This window comes from Wasmannia auropunctata, unplaced genomic scaffold (genome assembly GCF_000956235.1).
Source record: "Wasmannia auropunctata unplaced genomic scaffold, wasmannia.A_1.0 LD336069.1, whole genome shotgun sequence".
Classification (NCBI taxonomy): Eukaryota; Metazoa; Arthropoda; class Insecta; order Hymenoptera; family Formicidae; genus Wasmannia; species Wasmannia auropunctata.
Window position 1 is genome coordinate 522,808 of NW_012026821.1, and position 19,211 is coordinate 542,018.

The following is a 19,211-nucleotide window of genomic DNA, read 5'->3' on the forward strand; positions in this document are numbered from 1 at the left end:
TCAGAGAAAATAGAGTAATTATTACCTATATATAGTATTTTTATTTTATCGCGAAAAAAAATTTACTTTCTATTGTTCCAAGAACAATGATACTAAATCATTCTTTATACAATAAATATAAAAGAAAATTTAAGAAACGCAAATGGTGGAATCATAATCCAACTCAAACTGGAAATTAATACAAAAATTAATGTTAAAAATATTCTAATTTGTTATCTATTACATATATTATACGTTTTTAATGCTCATAATTTCTTGTGGCTTGTTTGCAAAATTGTGCAACAAAATTAATATACATACAATATACAATTATTATATATATATATATATATATATATTGTAAAACAAGGGAGGAGAGACCCAATAATTTTTGTAATTAATGCGACAATATCATTACAATTCTAAAAAGATTATTAGAATGTTAAAAATTCTAGTACTATAAAAAAAGAGCATGGCAGCAGACAATAAAGCTTTCTTTCACGAACTGCATTAAATAAGATAAAACAATATCTCGCATAATATTCAAATATTAAAGAAATTATTTCAAATTGTAATGAGTATTATCATCATTTTGTGAAAAGTATCATAAATTTACCCATATCTCTTCTTTCACTCTTTTGATTGCGTTATAGCCGAGAGTCTATTAAGCACGGTTGTTCTTCATTAAGGTATGAATAAAACAAGGCGCAAGTATAACATAGCATACGCGCTTAATTATCGCACGTAAATACCATTAATGCAGGAAGGTTCAAGAAACGAAGTCTCGCGCAACGAACAAACGATTATCAGCACTTATGGTACGGATAGACTATAGCAAATTTGCATGCACCACAATATGTTCTATAATTTCTATAATAATCTTATTGTGTCATGGCCATTGAAGATTGAATATCTGCGATATTATTTAGAAAAATGAAAAAAATGACTCATTAAAATCACTTTTCATATCTACTACTGCTTACTCAAATGGTTTAGGAATTAGTTTATATTCTATAAAATTTTTTTTTACTAGAGATTTTTTGCACAAAAAGTTATATTGCATTTTAATGAGTCGCATAATCTTTTAGTGTTTTTTTTTATGAATAAATCAGATAAAGCAAAAAATACTGGATTTTTCTTGATGAAAATACAGAATTCTTGAAACGAGATATGTTTTCCCGAGTGAAAATTACTTTAGTAAAATAATACGTAGCAAATTTTCAGTAATAAATGTTAACTTATTAAGACATTTTATTAGCTGTAAAGGATTAAGATGGTTGGATTTGGCATTCTAGGAAGATTTCTAAAAGTTATGTGACACTTTCGCGGTCGGCGCCGATTTATACTGCAACTTTGTGCATTTCTCTGGCAGAAACTTGAGATACGTGTGTAATACTGAAATATTATGCGCGCATTGATGCGTCTGTGTACCTATCCTGTGAACGCGTTTTCTCCCCCTCTCTCCTTTCTCTCCGTATATAACCAGCTCTATCCATTTATTTCATGGCAACGCCGATTGCAATTTTCTCGCCATTCCTTTATTGGATTGCGAGCTCTCACCGAGGACGAGATATATCGATCTGTCGCCATCAGATGTATCTCGTCGCAATAAGATGAATTCTGTAGCGCAATGTACGGGGAACGCGAGGCCGTGACGATGGCTCGAGGGAAGAGTGCAAAGAGAAACTGAGGTCGCAAGACGATGAAGGGCCGAGACGCGAGAGCCGCGCGATCTCGATAGCTTTCTTCCATGCTGAAGAAATATACCGGTGGGATAGAATCGCATTTCGTGCTTTCGTGGAAACGCAGAAATTCGAGCGCTTCGCCAATGTGCTTCTATAGCGGTTCAATCGTATTATCGTTCGATCGACGCCGTTGCTATAGGTATACGGCTCGAGCTTGTCGCTCGGCGAATTGACTAACAAGGGACATGCTTCCAGTATCCGAAACGAATTTGATTGAAGCATGTTGTTAGATTCAATAATTTAAGAGACGTCATTTCTTTCATGCATACCTGTTTGAGTTTTTAAAATCGAAAAATTTAAATATATTTTTGAAATTATAATTTGAAAAATAGTGTGTCTCTTAGATTTTGATATTTAAGACTACCTATATTTTATTCAATTCTATTTACATATCTCTTGCGAGAAAAGACGCGATTACAGATTCTCAATATATGTATATCATTCTTACGTATGACCATCACTCTGTAATGTTAGATTTCTGCAAGTAACGCTAAAAGCATATTAGATTTCTGCAAAATATATCGACACTGTGTACATTCAGAACTTCCAAATTTGTGTATGTCATACTGATGTGACATGAATGGATTATAAATGAATCGAGAGAGATATTGATGGTCACAAATCTTTTTAACACTTAAACATAGTATTTTTATAATGCTAGATTTTTGTTAGTGCAAGCAGAATCCAATATTTAAATTATTATATCAAATATCATATATATGCAAATCTTATATAATAATTTATGTAATAATATTGACTTGAAAATGTATTATCGATTCATGTGTAAAGTATTATCGATTACGTTAGTATTTAATTAATAATTTATTTATTTTTTATTTTAATTGCGAGAGATAATTATAAAATAAATGAGAATTTTACACGCGTAAAATTTGTCAATCAAAACGGGGATAAATAATTTTAATTGCACATATCGAAAGTCGTCATCAAGAATTTTGTTTACAAGCACATTCCACTGACAGTCCTGCCAATTTCTATGCTAATGTTAATTGCAGTAGTGGACGAAAAAGAATGGATCTCACGTACGAGTAGTAATAGCAGCGGCAAAATGGAATCTGATATCTGCGAACATATATTACATCGTACGGGTCGCAGGGCTTATACTCGAGAAATCTTTTTCACTACTTGTTTGCTTTTGAAAATCTTGCGAGTCCAAGTATATATACAGGATGTTTTCAAACATCAACTTGAGATTCGATAGGAAATGCAATTCTGTGTAAACGTTCGCAAGATATGATTATTACTTGAAAATATCTAGAAAATCTAAAATTCATCAAGAATTATTTTCTGTATGGATCAAAGAATTTTTTAACAATTTTATCGTGATTCGGAGGGGGGAATTCAATTTAAAAGGACTGGCGTCCTTTTATTTCGGGACATCTTGTATATCCGCACGCGCGCTTTGTTTGCTAGCTGAGGGAATTTGCTGACGGTGTACCATCGCGGTTACCATTGGAACACACGCGTGCACAATGCAGTCTGTAAATGATATAGCTACGCGCGGTCTCTCTCTCTCTCTCTCTCTCTCTTGCTTTATCTTTATTCACAATTCGACGATTCCTTTTCCTCTTGGCGCGGTTCGTGCTATTTTACAGTTAACCAAGCGGACTTTATTAATCGTACCGATTATACGCGTGAATCGGCATTGCGTGGCCAGCTCCGAAATACGCGGTGAAATCGCGCGAGCGAACGACGCTCCCGTTCGTATACAGTCGGGATTCTTCCCCGAGGAAATTACCGGCGGTCCGCAAATGGACCTCCGCCATATAGAACTCGTTCCCTCCGCTCTCTCGTGCGGCTCTTCGCGTGGTGTATTCTTGTGCAGCGGTGCTTCCGTGCCGATGAATCGAGCTAATCCCGCGGGGCGAAAAATCAAGAACGTTACGTCTATCTCACGAAGCGCTCACTTTCGCGAATTACTCGCGATATGAGGCACGTTTGTACGTCATTGATATCGAAAGCACGTTTACACGAGATGTTCGGTGACTTTTGTCAGATGATTTAACTTTTTCCGCGTCTCGAAACTCAGAGGTGAGAAATTTTTTTATGCCACCACTCTCATTCATTGTCGCGCGTACTAAATTATCATTCGTCCATTATACCCGGCAATTTCCCTGGTGCGCAGTTCGCTCTGCACAAAATTTCGGTACCTCTGGTTTTTTCCGTGCTCCATCTGTGCCTACTCATTTTTATTACATGCGCAATATCCATCTGGTTTTAATTGTATCTCCCTCTTCTTTTCTTTCTCTTCTTCCTGGCAAGTAAATAATATTCGGAACAACTCTGTTAGCTTGTGACAAATTATTTGTGTAAATATACATATATGATACGATCGGAAGTAAATGCGAAAGTGATAAATCTTATATACAATTAAATCTGCTCTATTGTACCTTCTATCGTGTGGCTCGCTATCTTATTTTGAATTATTTAAAAGCTCGCCAACTATTCGTTAATAATATGTGGAATGACTATGTGGTAATACGCCGTTGCTTTATTGTTGTTGTTAATGATATTGCAAAGCGTCGATTTATCGAGCCAGAACTTAGTGGAGATTATCGCATCTCTAGCGAATCTCTATATAAAGTCTTATACGCATCGTGTAAACCTGAGCGCTTTTCTGCATAGAGGAAGATTGGGTCTAGCATAACGTAAGACGGAGGAAACTGTTTCGCAGATATAGACAATTGTTCCGTCGTATTTTGCTTCGCATGCTCCGTTCTAACTAACCGTAGCTTTGCAATCCGAGCTGCAGCCCTTACGGTTTGAGTTGCAAGGTCCGTTGTAACCTGCAGCCATGCTTGGCGCCTCTGTTGCGAGCCCTAACGACGAGCGAAAACGACGCGGGCTATAAAACGCCCACGGACGCACACGGAGATTATTTGAGCGGCGGTAACGACTCCGATTCTCGCGGCGAGATCGTCGGAAACGTCGCTTGCAGGTGCCGAGGGAATATCCGCCTGCAGCTGCGTAGTATGTATATGTATATACATATATATACATATATATATATATATATATATATATATTTGGAGGCTGAGCGAAATTATCGTAAAGAGTGGTTTGCGATATTTACTGTTATAAAGGAGAGTATCTGGAAGCGATACCGCTCGGTTTACGATTTCATCTGAAAAGCATAACGAACGCTCCTCCTATTACGATAAATAAACCTGATCTCTATTATAACATGTTATTATAATTAGTCACAGTTTCCTAACTTTAATATAACATACATAATTGTATAATGATTATTCCCTGAGATTGGTGCACTATGCACGTAAACGATGTGATAAAGTGAGGCATTTAAAGCGTAAACTAATATCCTTAAAAGCATTGATATAATAAAGGATTTCGAAGCCAAAAGTACATGTACATTAATTAAAAGAAGCATTTCATAAGCGTTATTTTTCTCAAGGTTTTCTTCCCGAGAAATAATAATGATAATTGCATTCGCTTTGTATGCATGCCTGTGTGAAAGTCGATTGCTTTGCAATTGCTTTCTACGATTGTGTTACGTGTCGGATCACTTTTGTAGCCTCATTTACATTTGCGTTTTCTTAATAATTCAATAACGAATTGTGTTTCTGAAAAATTTGATTTAATTTATGGTTAGGAAGTCTAGTGGATGGAAGATATCTATACATATATGAGAATCGAAATTATTAATTATTATGGCTTTCAACGTATGCATGCGTAAGGATAAGAGATCCGGGCCTCTCCGCAAGCGCGGATAACGCCATCCTCGCGAATACTTATCCAGCAAACCGCGATTTTCCTGCTGACATAACTCGCTCGCACGGCACAGCCGTGGTCGTGATCACACGTATACGTAATAGGAGTAATTCGCGTAGTGGCGAGGACGAAATCTGAATATTCCCCGTGATTTGGACCATTTCACCTGGCCGTTTCCACGAGAGGTCACTCGGGGCACCAAGACCACGTTCCCCGCAGTTCTCGCACGCTTCTGAATATTCATTCACTTGAGTAGAGTTGGCTCGGGCATGGTGAGTTGCTTTAAATCGCCCGCCACGCTCACGAACCACTCCTCCTTCAACTCGCATTCCTGACTTCACCACTGGACCAAGTTGCCATTGCACTTGGTCCTGCTAACGCGGCGTTACGATGCTCCGGTGACTCTGTAATCCTACGGTTTCGCAGTACACCTCGACGTGACACCTGGAATTCGTTGTGCGGTCACGTGGAAACGCCAGTGGCATTGTCGATACAGTTTTTTAAACTATTTAAAAAATATTCTAAAAGTTATTTGTATAACGTTACATAAATCTTAAGATGCACTTAAACTTTCTCGAGTATTAAATCACCGATTTTCAGATATTCTTTGCAGTTTTAGTTTAAGAACTTTATATCAAATGTGGCGTTTCTGCCAGATGTCGAACGATAAACTTTATGTTACTCAAAATTGCCATAAACCTGGATTTCAAAGTCCAGAAAGTATTTGAAACGGAGAAATCAAACGTCTGTGAAGCGTAAACAATAATGCAATGAAAGAAGGACTTAACAATTCATGCGAAACCGAACGCGTTGAGTTTAGAACCTAACACAAAACTTTTTCCACTACAATACAATAGATGGTAAAATTGTTTTCCTTTCTATCACTAATAGGATTTTTTTCTTAGTTCTTCTTAGTTATTTACATCACAATTTTATCGAAAGAAATCCGCACCTATCGATAACATTTAAAAAATTGAATACTATTTAAATAGTCGATTATTATATTCTTGATTTAATTGCTCGGTCTGTTTAGCAAAAAGTCACGATCATAGTGGAAAGAACGTTGTGTTAATTAGTTGTTCTAAGATGCCGTAAAAATTATTTTAAATGACTGTTTGATAAATTGTGACATGTATTAGGTAAACGTTATAATGTCATGTATAGACTGAAGTACCTAATAGAGAAAACATTGCTCGAAATTCCTGGATATTTCAATTTTTTTATTAATAAGTGTTTACACATGTATAAAATGTACAAAGCATTGAATTAATTGCGTGTTGTAAAAAAAAATGCATTTTTAAGATATTGTTCGGAATATCTTAATTAAAATACCAATTTATCAATTAGCGAATTATAATTCTAGACTTGTTTCTGCATTTCTATATTTCTTTTGCTTTTACGGGTAAAATAACATAGCGAAATATATATTATGTCACTCTATATAAATTAAAAATTTTTTGCTAAAACGTTTACAAAGTGGAAATAAACAACTTGTTAATGTATAAACTGCATTGATTTTTTGCAATAGACGCATAGTTCTTGGTAGCTTAATTAAGATACGTACTATTATTTACGAGAAATATTCGTTGCCCTAGATTTGCCGTTTTCTTAGAATAATCACGACTCATTTATTTCTCGAAATATTCTATTTGCACGCGGTTGTTACTCCGAGAACCTTGGGATGTTGAGCTCCGGCGCGCCGCACTTTGAACGAGATCGACGTTACTTATTAATCATTGCCTACCTGCTGGCTCAAAGACCACTGGTAGTCTCATTCATCCGCTCTGTCGCGGATATCTTTTGCTCCTTTTTAGCGTCTTTCAACTGCTAGACTTATCTCCTCCTACGCTACTCTTTTCTCTCTCTTCTTGTCGTTTTCCTGCTGTTTTTCGTTTTACAATCTGTACGTTCGAAAGGGATTTGGAATGGGAATGATCAAGCAAAGCTAAATCAAGCAGTTACAAATGTTATTCCTGTCTCAATAAAAAAATCATGTAATCAAAAAATAAAGCAAATATTTTTACTTGAAAAGTATTTGTTTTCATATAAAAATACAAAACGAAAAAAATATCTTATTTTTTTTACTAAAAAATCATTGTTTATGTTACAAAACATTTGAAGCATTTGCTTGTAAACGTCATTGTTGTCACGACCATGACAAATATATAATTTAAACATGCAATGTACTTATATACATAAAAGTACAATAATTATAATAGGTGTGCAATTCATATTTTTTTGTAATATTTATGCACTTGGCATTTTCCTTTCTTTTTTTAAATACATGAAATAGAATATTTATAGAAGCTAACGCTTTAACTTTAAACGGAAAAGTAATAGCTGTAACGTCTTTATTTCATTTCAATACATGTACGTAGACAAAAGATAAAAGTATCCAGTCTATAGAACTTGATTTCTACGACTCGTTATCATTGCATGATTGAACGCTATGATAGAAACGGAGAACTTGCAAGTGGATTGAGAATGTAATTTGAAAGGATAAGTGATAAGTTAACTGTGGCTTCCTTACCATAGTCACGAAGCAAACGGGCTGGATCGATACCGAACTTGTGCACATCCAAGCGTACAAAATGCACAATGGTTAAAGGATATCGGTTGATATCGTCTCGACTTTGACAGTTCTAGAGGCTGCAGTCAGCATCTACGAAATAGAGAGATTGAAATACGAAATAAGATTCATAAATATGTAGGAAAAAGTGAGCATTGATAGATAACAAGAATGTGTTCTTTCATAACTTAAATGGAAACAGAATCATAGAATAATTGTTACATTATGGAGAATATTATTTAGTTTCAATTAGTGTTCTTTATACTGAGATGTATTACTGTAAATAGATTATAGAACTATACCTTTCAATTATTTTCGAATTGGCTTTACTTCCGCTGAAATTTAACTTGAAGTTTAATCAGGATAAGTTCATAAAGTATGAGTACACTCTACTCATTAAACAGAGTTATGTATTCTTCGATAAATTTCGAGGTTATCCTCTCTTTTTAGTGAAAACTTCAGTGATGATAATTATTCCGCAGCTTTAAAATCTTCAGCGCGTTTACACAATAATTGAATAAATATTAATAATTTTAATTGAATATGTTCATACATTAGCAGCAATTTTTACGTTTTACATGATGTTGTTTATAAATTAACGTAACAAAATTCCATAAAAAAGAGGAAAGAAGACATTATAAGTTTCATAACTTTTCACAGTCGCTTGGGATTTAGCCAACAAGGCCATCGTTAAAACACCTCTGCAAAAAACTTGTTTTTCTTGTGATAGAGACAGTTGAGCTCTATTTGATATCGCTTAGATAAGAAGGTAGAAGGTTTTTCTACCTTAAGTTATTTTAAATATATTAATATCTAATATTTGTTTCATACACTTTTGTCTTTATATCTCGAATTTTTCAACCTTTAGAAAAACTTTGTTGATAAATATTTTGAACTTTCTAATAAGAGATCTTTTGAAAAGTTTGCAAGTGAAAGAAAAAAATATATATATAATATATAAAACGAAATATGTAAGAAAAAATATATGAAAAAATGAAGAAACGTGTATATTTTAGATTAAAAAGTATTTTAAGAACTTTAATTACACACATATTTTTGTATCTAATATATATATTATTTATTCGTTTGCATCTACAAAAAGATTTATCTCTTGTATATTTTAGAAAATCAAACTTTGTTGTGTGTAAAAGTTACAGCTTAACAGCTATTTGCATTTAGTGGCGTACCAAATATCAATACAAATTTAGCAGAATCTAACTACATCTTGAAATGTTAGTCACGCGAGGATTAACTTTAGATAGTTTAAATTATTATCTGCATTCGATATATCTCGTATGTTCATTTTCCTCTGTTGGCAACTTCAATGTTTCTCCACTCTTTTAGTATGGAATACGAGAATAAAAAGAAACTTTTCTACTTTTCCGAAGACTCATCCAAATCTGAAGTAGCAATTTCTTTGAACGTGAAAATTCACCGGAAGCGGAAAAATCGAGAGAACTAGACAGCGACATAGATCGGGGTTACGAGATGAAAACAGATAAGAAGATGAAGATACGCCAAAATGAAATGAGATGAAGGAAATATACCGAGTAAAAATAAGCGTTTTTGGAGAGCAGAATTTCTCTTCTTACTGAAAAACAAAATTTTGAACCCTTAATATTTTAAATATTTTGTAAAAGATATCTATAATTGATTGAAGAATGTGATTTAATTAATTTATTTTTGTGCAGAAATTTGAACCGTAATTCAGAATCTCTTTTCTCTTAATCGAAATAGTTTAATAACTATTCAATTTTCGAAATTTCTATTAATATGTCAACGACATTTATTAATTAAAATCATTTATTAATCAAATTAATTTTTACAAAAATTTTAATATAAATTAATATAATTTATTAATATAATTAAATTAAAATAATTTAATATAAATTTTAATATAAATTAAATGAGTAGGTATCATAATATTTTTTAAATCTTATTTTAAGTTTAACAAAATAGTTTTATATTTTTAATTAAATTTAAAACATTTTTTTAATTATTAAAAGAATAATAAATATATATTGTAATCTTTTTATCTTTTCTCACTATTTTAAATGATTTCATATGTAATAGTCAATACCTATATGATATAATTGAAATTTTTTATATAACACGATTTTCAAGCCACTAAGTAAAGCTTCTGTAATATATATACTAACAATAAGGTAAATAAAAGTCTAGCATTAACACCTTTAGAGATTGTTAAAAATAGAAACAATTAAAATTTTTTGTTACGATTACGTTCTATTTCTGTTGTAAATATTATTTTTCAAATTGAAATGAAATCAAAAGCTATTTCGATTTTCGATGAGAAATGTCGTCGTTCGGAAACGGTGGTTTCGAGCATTCGGTTGAAGGGCTGAAGGGAATAGACGATGACGCGTGTACGTACATGCTTTTGTTGCACCGATAAACAAATAAATAAACAAACGGATAAACGTGCTGAAACCCTTTAGGATTTCAGTTCGAATTTTCAGTCAGGATTTTAGTTGGAAATCACGTGTGGCACTCACAAGACGAAGGCGAATGGCTTAGCAAATACGTTGTTTTTACTTTGATAGCGGGCTCGTTGAACGGAGAGCAATCGCGCTAGAACTATCTACATGGTCCGTGCAATCACGCTCGTACCGCCATTTGTGCCATTGCCGTTGCTCTTGTTGGAGCCAGTGTACACGCACAAAGCGCATGGATAATTAGACCGTGCTCCCGCTGTAGCAGCAGAGCAGCAATAGCAGCGGCGGCAGCAGCAGCAGCAGCAGCAGCAGCAGCAGTTGCAGAGCGCTCACGTTCTCCCTTTCCTGCAGCGTGTTGGTCAAAGTTTTACTCACGAGGGGCTACGCCCCGCGCCACGCCGGCTTGCTTTTCCTTGCCGTTCCTCTTCGTTTCGCGTCCCTCACTCGCTTTCAAGGTGTGTGCTTCCTGCCCACTTTTTCGAGTGTTACCGTTAACCTTTCGACGGTGCTTTTAGTTTATTTATTTAATTTTTGTTTCTCTTTAAACAACGTCGGACAAATTTTACATTCCGTCATGATGGACATTTAAAAGATTTCACAATTTCGCTTTTGCTTCTATTTTATTTATCATTTCTGTATGGTAATTAGTAGAAAAATAAAGAGAAAATTGTACGATTAAGCTTAAATGCGAAATTACCACGAATTGAGGTTTGCGAAATTATTTAGTAAATAAATGTTTGGCTGAATTAGTAATTATATTCTGATGTTTATAATACCTCACGACTGTTTACAATAATTATCTACTTGCTAAAGTTCGATTATGTTTACCATATACTCGAGTGCTTGATAAATTAAATTATTCCAAAGAATAGAATGGAATAACGATAATAATTAAATAGTTTAAAATAATTTACATATTTCAGTGACAATATAAGCAGTTGCGAAATAATGATATAAATAGTATTAATGAGGTATTTATATATTTTAATTACAATATATGTATAAATATAATCGAATTTGTATTCGAATAATTGAATATTAAATACTTTTATTATTGAAAGCATTTACTCAGCTTTCTTAATAACATTAAAAACATCTTTAGATACTTAGATAGACATATTTGATTTACATAAATAATAAATAAGATTTTTACCGAGATGATATTTAAGTATTCCTGGTTCTATATCTCAGTTATACGAAAGTAAAATTAAAACTTCAATAATATAAAACTACTTTTACGGAATATCGCGATTACAACGAAAATTTTCATGTATCTTTCTTTTCTTATTTTTCGAAACGAGAAGCTCTAAATGTCGTAAAATGTCATTCCCTTATCACCGCTCCGTCTATCAACCGAGATATTTATATAACCTACAAATTAAGCAAATTCATATTCTCAGAGCGCCGCTGCTACGCCACGATGGCTATGATAATCTCGAGTTCCGAAATTAGAGTTGTAATCACGTGGTCGTCCCTCCTTCTGCGTTTCCACATCCACGATTCGCGTACATGGGATGTTGAAAATTAGATGTCTTTTCCCGCATCGAGAGAGCATCCGGCGATTGAGTGGCGAGCTTTCCCGTTGTTTGTAAACGCGCGATGCGATGGAGTCCCATCTAATGTAAGAGAAAGTCTCTCATTTTCGGTGCGCAGTGCACACTCGTGGAATCGGAAAGCGGCCGTTACCGCTGCGACGAGAGACGCTGCAGGGAAGTGACTCTCGATCTGCAACTCGTCCCTCGTATCTCTCTCGAAAGTAGGGCGAGCCACGCCTAGCGAGGCGCGTGCTCTTGCTCTCGCAAACATCACGGCAAACACGACGGATCCGCAGCGAAACATTCTTCTCTCGTCTCCGCTCGAACATGATTCACGATCTGATTTTATTAGATCGCGCGGGCGCGCAGCTGCCGCTGCGCGAAACGATCATGAATTTATGATCGTCTACCAGATGTCGAGTAACAATGCGGCGCGTTGCCCGGCATTGGAATGCGATTGATCACACGGCCGAGATTAATTAATATTTTAACACGGTGCAACTGTTATCGGTTTCGATTGACGTTGCCGTATGCCTTTTGTTTGTGCTGCTTACAAATCCGCGCAAGCAAATTGGGATTTAACCGGCGCGCGGCGCGCTGGTCGGATATTAGAATTTTATTTCCATTTACTTTGCTAAACTTGTAGAGCTGGAGAAAAACGAGCGTCGCTATCGTAGAATGATAATTTCATTTTGGATATTTATAAGAATTCCCGGATGTACAAGGATATTCAGAAGATTACTTATCAATACAAAGTTGTATTCAGTAGAAGAAAAAATAATTTGTAAAAGTAATAAAACATTGATTTAGTGGTACGTATTATTTGATGGTAAAAGCAAAACTCACGCATGTAAATTCGTAATTATATCAGCTGTTTCATATGAGGCTATTTATCCTGTTACCGATTTTTCATCAAGTTCAAATTTTGAAAATAATATATTGTAATTTGATATCGTTCTTTTATTAATAGATAAATGAAAATTGATTTTTTAATTTTTTGTTAATTCTATTTATTACAGCAATTACGTTAAACTCAATTTTTCTCGAACAGATTTATCACTAACTAAATAGAGTGAAAAATCATTAGACCTACATACATTCATAAAAATTTTCTTTAGCTACTCAACGATTTCAATACTGTATATAGAAATTCGATTGTATTCGGATAGATAGAATTTCTATATATAGTACTGAAATCGTTGAGTAGCTGAAGAAAAAAAAATATATATATATATGTATGTATGTATGTATGTATATTCGATACGTTTAATCTTGAACGTATTCGAGGTAGTAGACGGCAGTACACAGCCTCAGGACAAATAGAAACTCGAGCTGGTGACCTCTCTGCATAATGCATAACATCGTCGTCTTCTTCATCGTAGTCGTTGCAGTCGGTGGTCGTCTCCCGTTCCTTCGTTAGCCTTTTATCCTTCCTCGTACTTTCCCTTACTTATTCCAAGTAGTTTTCTTCTACAAGAAGATATGCATATATAAGTTCTATTCAAAAAGGAGGCATAAGACTTGTTTCTTATGTTCTTCTTTCTTTGCCGTAAAGAATACATGCGTTCAATTTGGAGTATATACGCGGAATATCATGCATATACAAGCGAAACCAATTTTCTCTTAGTGATATATTCTCTTTGATTCGGACATTCGCGCAACGATAATGTTAATAGACAATAATTGTTACCGAGAAAAGACAATTAGTTAGAATATTTTAATTTTCAAAAAATTACAATTAACAGCTAATTGCGTATTTTTTAAAGAAAAATTAAAATTAAATTTTCCTTTAAATTGTTTAGTATTCAATTTCTTCAAATATTAGATTGTTAACTATTCAATGACTTATAATAATGATCTAAAATTTGTAGAAAATAAAAACATCTGAAATTCTTTACATTATAATCGTGATTTTTAATGGATTTGATAATGTTGAAATATATTTCGTTTACAAAGTTATGCATATCAACATTATGCCTTTATTACTATAGTGAACTTGACGAACTTTGTGATGTATAGGTCGCTCTTATATGATTGCAGGAATGACGATCGGTGGCGGCGATGATGAGGCTTGAAAGTTACCGTTGATTTGTCGGACATCCTGCAGGGCCATTTGTTTCCAGGATGAGAGCGTCGCTGCGGATTTTGGCTCTGATCAGCTTAGCCGCGCAAAATGTGGCTTGGCCGCAGGATCCCATTCCTAGACTGCACCTCAAACATCGTGAGTAATATTTAAACAAGGATTTTCGTCTATTATAATGCTTTAGTCAAGTGCAAACAGCCAATTTATATTCCCATTTCCATTCCCATTTATAATCCCGCTAAATGGTTCATTTTAATTTCTCTCTCTTTTATGTTTTTTTTTTTAATACAGATTTAAGATGATTGGTAGAGATAAAAAAATTTCTTTACATTTATATTTGAAACATTTGAACTTTATTATTATATTTTGTTATGCAGAAATATTGATCTTGAGTGATAATTAGATAACATATTTCGGCAGTCGGTTATTTCGTTAATCCTGGTATCAATATCAAGATAACCTCTATTAAATTATCATCTTCGGCAAATTGAATTCGAAACCATCATAGAATTAAGTGCTATTTAGCTAATTTACTACTCTATCTCCAATTTTAAATCATTCGATCGTCGAAATTATTCGCGATCAACAAAAATTGAAGTTAGCATCTCCGATTTAAAAATTATATGGAATATAAAAAAGTATGTTTATCATTTTATATTAACTATATATTATTATCTTTAATTTGTATAGAAATAAATTTGTAGAGACTACTAAGGAAATGTCTCAAGCGCATACATTTTAATGTCGACGTTCTTTTATTAACTCGTATCACAAAATGAAGTAATGGTGGACTCGCCGGCAAAAGTAATTATCTAAATTTCAATATCCGTATCTTCGCTGCAGAACTCAATAATGATCCATTACTAAATTTGGCTCGACACGATGCCACACGGCGACCTTTTGCGAGACGGAATTTAATAAAATGTAGCCACACTTTCGCCACGCTATTTTATAGATTTATCGAGTTACTAAATTGACGGTAGCCAGCCTTTCAGAATATACATAGGCGTTCAATTAAAATTAATCTAATTAATCAATTGAAGCGTCGATATAGTCACACTTTACGCGCCAACCAACCGCGAATTTATCGCGCACCATTATCTATGGCAGACGATCATTTTCTCTTCCGTTAAAAAAGCATCATAATGATTCCATCATTATGTTGTGGACAAAAATTTGTAAGCATGTTCTTTTATCAATGTCCGAATAATTTTTCTTTTAATAAAACTAAAAATAAACTTAATCTTTTCTTCTTTCTTTTTTATTGTGCGAACTAATCACGAAGTTTTCTTCATCTTTATATAGTCTTTATTTTCTAAAAGGTATAGTATTTGAATAATATGAAGGAAAGAAGTCTTTTCAAAGTTATCTACAAGAAATGAAACAGTCTTGAACCCCAAATTCGCGGCAGTCACGTAGAAAATCTTGAAATTTATTCAAAACGGGCGTCTTCTCTCGAATCTTTCTCGGGTGGCCGAAAAAAATTGGTTAAAGTGAACTCGAAGAAGGATAACATAGATAAGAACCCTATCTACTCGGTAGCCGTTTATCATTTGAGCAATCTCCAACTCGCTGGTTAACCCATGGCTTAATTCTCATTCGTACGCAGAGGAAGGTAAAAGAATCGTGAGAAACGGTAGCGTGGCGACGGGAAATAGTTTGTCTCGTCTTCTGGATCGCGACGACCCGGGTTATTCTGTCCCTCCGAGAGGTCGCGCCGGATAGTCGGCAACTTTCATACGTGTCTCCTACGGCGCATTCACGCGCTGTCGACGGTCGTTCTACCCATTCAAAGGCACTTCCGCGCGATGTGAGCACCCTAAAGCAACCGCACCTGTGGATTTGGTTGTCTCATGGTGTGAACGTTATCCGAAACGGTTAAAGCGGTTAGGCTAAACATAGACACATGCGGTGTGTCGTACGAGCAAGGGAAAACGCCCAAATGCAGGTTTCGGCACGTTTCGGAAAGGCATGTACATACAATGTATAAACTACCTATCTCTGAATGTACTTTTGTTTCATCAAGAAATGCAAACTTAATTTTAAAAGAAATAATTTTCTGTTCAATCATGTTTCGGTTGTTTTTTTAAACTATGTTTATTTTTTTTTTTTTACAAAATCAGATCTGTCACCTTAAAATTTACTCGGAGCCTGTCGAAAAAATTTCACAAAGGTTCTCGGCCATAGGTCGCTTCGCACGCGTCGCTTTTTATCGTAAACAAAGATACAATCGATAATTTCCGTCAAATCGGGGATGACGGCTTTTCGGAAGTTTACCCGAGTGGAAGGCAGAGAGGGGGAGAGAATCACACGCCGCTGCGGCGACGAGACAGCGCGGCCAGCGCGGGGGTTAACGACCGTTGGAAATCCGCCGTGTCGGTGGTAGATCCGCCTCGGAGCTTTTGACGCGGATCAAATATTGGCGTGTGTCCTGTCGATCGGCTCGCCCACGCCGCGCCGCGCCGCGCCACGCTGCGGCACGGCGCCGCGCGGCCCGCTTTGGTAAATCCTATTGAGTATTCAATTACGGCAGGACAGCGCGAGGGGAACGAGGGTTACATACATACGTACGTAGTTGGCTGGCCAGACTCATTCGAGATGAAATTGAGCGCTCTCCTGCGGTGTACCCTTCGCATCACAAATGCCAGAAATATCTTAGGAATATTTTTAGAGCTGCACAAACCCGCGTCAGGCGATCTCGGATTGTCGAGACCACTTAATTAAAAGAAACAAATGTGTACGAACAACTAGCTCTCATATCATAAATTAAATATATTTCCAAAGTCTGCACAATTTAAATCTTTGACATATTTACATCACTAGAACATTAGTCTATGTCAGTATTTGAAAAATAGATACAAATGAATATTAAGTCATTTATGATATCTGGTATACGAATCCAATATAGATATGGCATGCGTGAGTACGTATTGTCTTCGAGTGTGGCGTCTAACTACATACGTTCGATTGGGATGTAAGTAATCTCGAGGCGGGGTAGTATGTAGGTTAACCATTTGCTACGAGAGACGGAAGCCATATACTCGACTGGTTCTCGCCAAGAGTAAGCTCGTTAGGACTCGGAAGAACTTTGTTAAGCTCCGAGACCGCGTCAACAACGGCAGTGTCTGCATTCGAGTCCAATGTATGTTCTGTATATTGTGCTCTGTGCGTTTAGTTTGCGTGCACTAAGAAAGACTAGTCCTTCGCCTCGACCGTCAAAGCTTGAATTATTCTTCTGGCGTTCGATGTGGATATAGTATGTAGGATATTCGGGCTTCAACTTCAGGCTGGAAGTTCGCTAAGTAGCGTAAATGTACCGTAAACGATAGCCCGATATAACCTCGTGCGGTGTCCTCGTCGGGCATGCCGTCGGCGATTCCCTACCGACAGCTAATGCAATTCCATTTACTAAAAGTGTGGTAGCACAGTAAAATTTATTTCTGTCGAATTAAGCTAAATCGCTTGGTCAAATTAGCAGCGGAAATGTAAATTTTTATTGTCCGTCGTCAGTTTTTTTTTTCTTTTTTGTTACCGCATCGAATTCGTTTCGCGGACGTAATGAGTTCTGGAATTTTTACTAAATTAAATTACGTTACATTTTTGAACATTGTTTTTGTAATACAATAAATATTAATAATTGTTAATTTATCTCGCTAAATATATTTCTCTAACTCTCTTTCTCTCTCTTTTATATTTATTATATTATTTATCATAAAATATATAACGTATTTCGTAAGTTTTGATCTTAACTTTTTTATTTTTTAGTTTTATCATTTGAGGCCAAAAAATTTTCAAATTTTCAGATTTTAAAGTTTTTAATTTTTTTCAATTCAATCCATGATGTATTATTACGCTTATACGTATGCGGACTTTAGTATATCACTTTAATGAAAGATGCCATTGAGTTGCTGAAACGTGTGTTGAGGACACACGTTTCAGTGTGTAGTGCTATTCTAACGTCATATCTGCCAACAACATGTCCTGTTAACTGTCGCTTTACTAATTTCGGTCGTATTTTTAAAGCACATACTTAGGAGCATGTGAGATTCATGCAGTATCTGCATAACAGAAATAATCTTAAAGAAACGTTTTTTTTTAAGTATTATTTTAACACAATGGAGAGGAATGATATTATATTTTATATCTAATATATATGTGGGATTGGACGTTTGATAAAAAGGGATTTGTAAATAAGTCTTGTTTTTTCGCGTGCATGGTTTATCTGCGATATAAAACGCGAAACCCTTCCATTAATTATGAAATTTTTAAGTTTAGTGTGTTTTATATATAATAGATTATAAAATATAGTAGCATTTCCTAATTCTTCCGAGATTTCTTCATGGCATTTCTCAAAGTTGAGATAAGCAATAATGTCGCAGCGACTGAATAATTCATACGTATTCATTGTCGCGTTTGTTATGCAAGCTGTTATAAAACCGCACTTTCAAATTCTTCCGTCGATTTCAAATTTACATTTTTCTTAACGAAAATTGTCACGGTATCTACAAAATAATTAACAATTGAAAATAAACAACTTGTGCAATTTAAGCTTTAGAAGAAAAAATTAATGACAATATCATATTCTTCAAATTGCTTCGAGTAATCTTTATTTTAGCAGAGTTTTTACACTAGACAGTTATAAAGATGTATAATATTAAAAATTCAAAAAGTGTGATAAATGATCTTTTCATTTTTTTCCTATCTCTCATTTCCGTTGAAGAAAAATTTGGCTCTGAATTGATCAAAGAAGCTGTAATTAAAGAGACATTCGATAATTTTGATATAGTCTGTACTCTATATTGACGGATAAAGAAAGACTCGATTCTTATATACATTTTGAGTCTGGCAGTCTTAAACTTTGATGAGATCGAAAACTACGTAGATTTGTGGTGCCAGATTATATCATATGTAATTATAAAGTTGATTTAGGTCCGGAAGCGATATGGGGGAAACTGCGTCTGTAACTAGGAAGTAACTTAATTTTGCATTAGAGGTAGCTATCCCATTTAGTAGCGTACGCTAAAGGCATATCTGGACGGTAGGAGATTTACATTCACGCAAATACCCTTACGTCGGAAATAAATGAGAACTCTCTACGAG

The 19,211-nt window shown here is 34.9% G+C and overlaps 1 protein-coding gene across 2 annotated transcripts in view; it reads left to right on the plus strand.

Annotated features, from left to right (window-relative positions):
* Positions 1-19,211, plus strand: part of LOC105450002 (semaphorin-1A-like) — a 204,588-nt gene that overhangs the window by 22,004 nt on the left and 163,373 nt on the right. For both annotated transcript variants that reach the window (XM_011689537.1, XM_011689538.1), the window contains exon 2: positions 14,069-14,249. In XM_011689537.1, coding sequence (XP_011687839.1) covers positions 14,153-14,249 — 97 coding nt within the window. In that variant the 5' untranslated portion in view covers positions 14,069-14,152. The remainder of the gene's footprint in view (positions 1-14,068; positions 14,250-19,211) is intronic.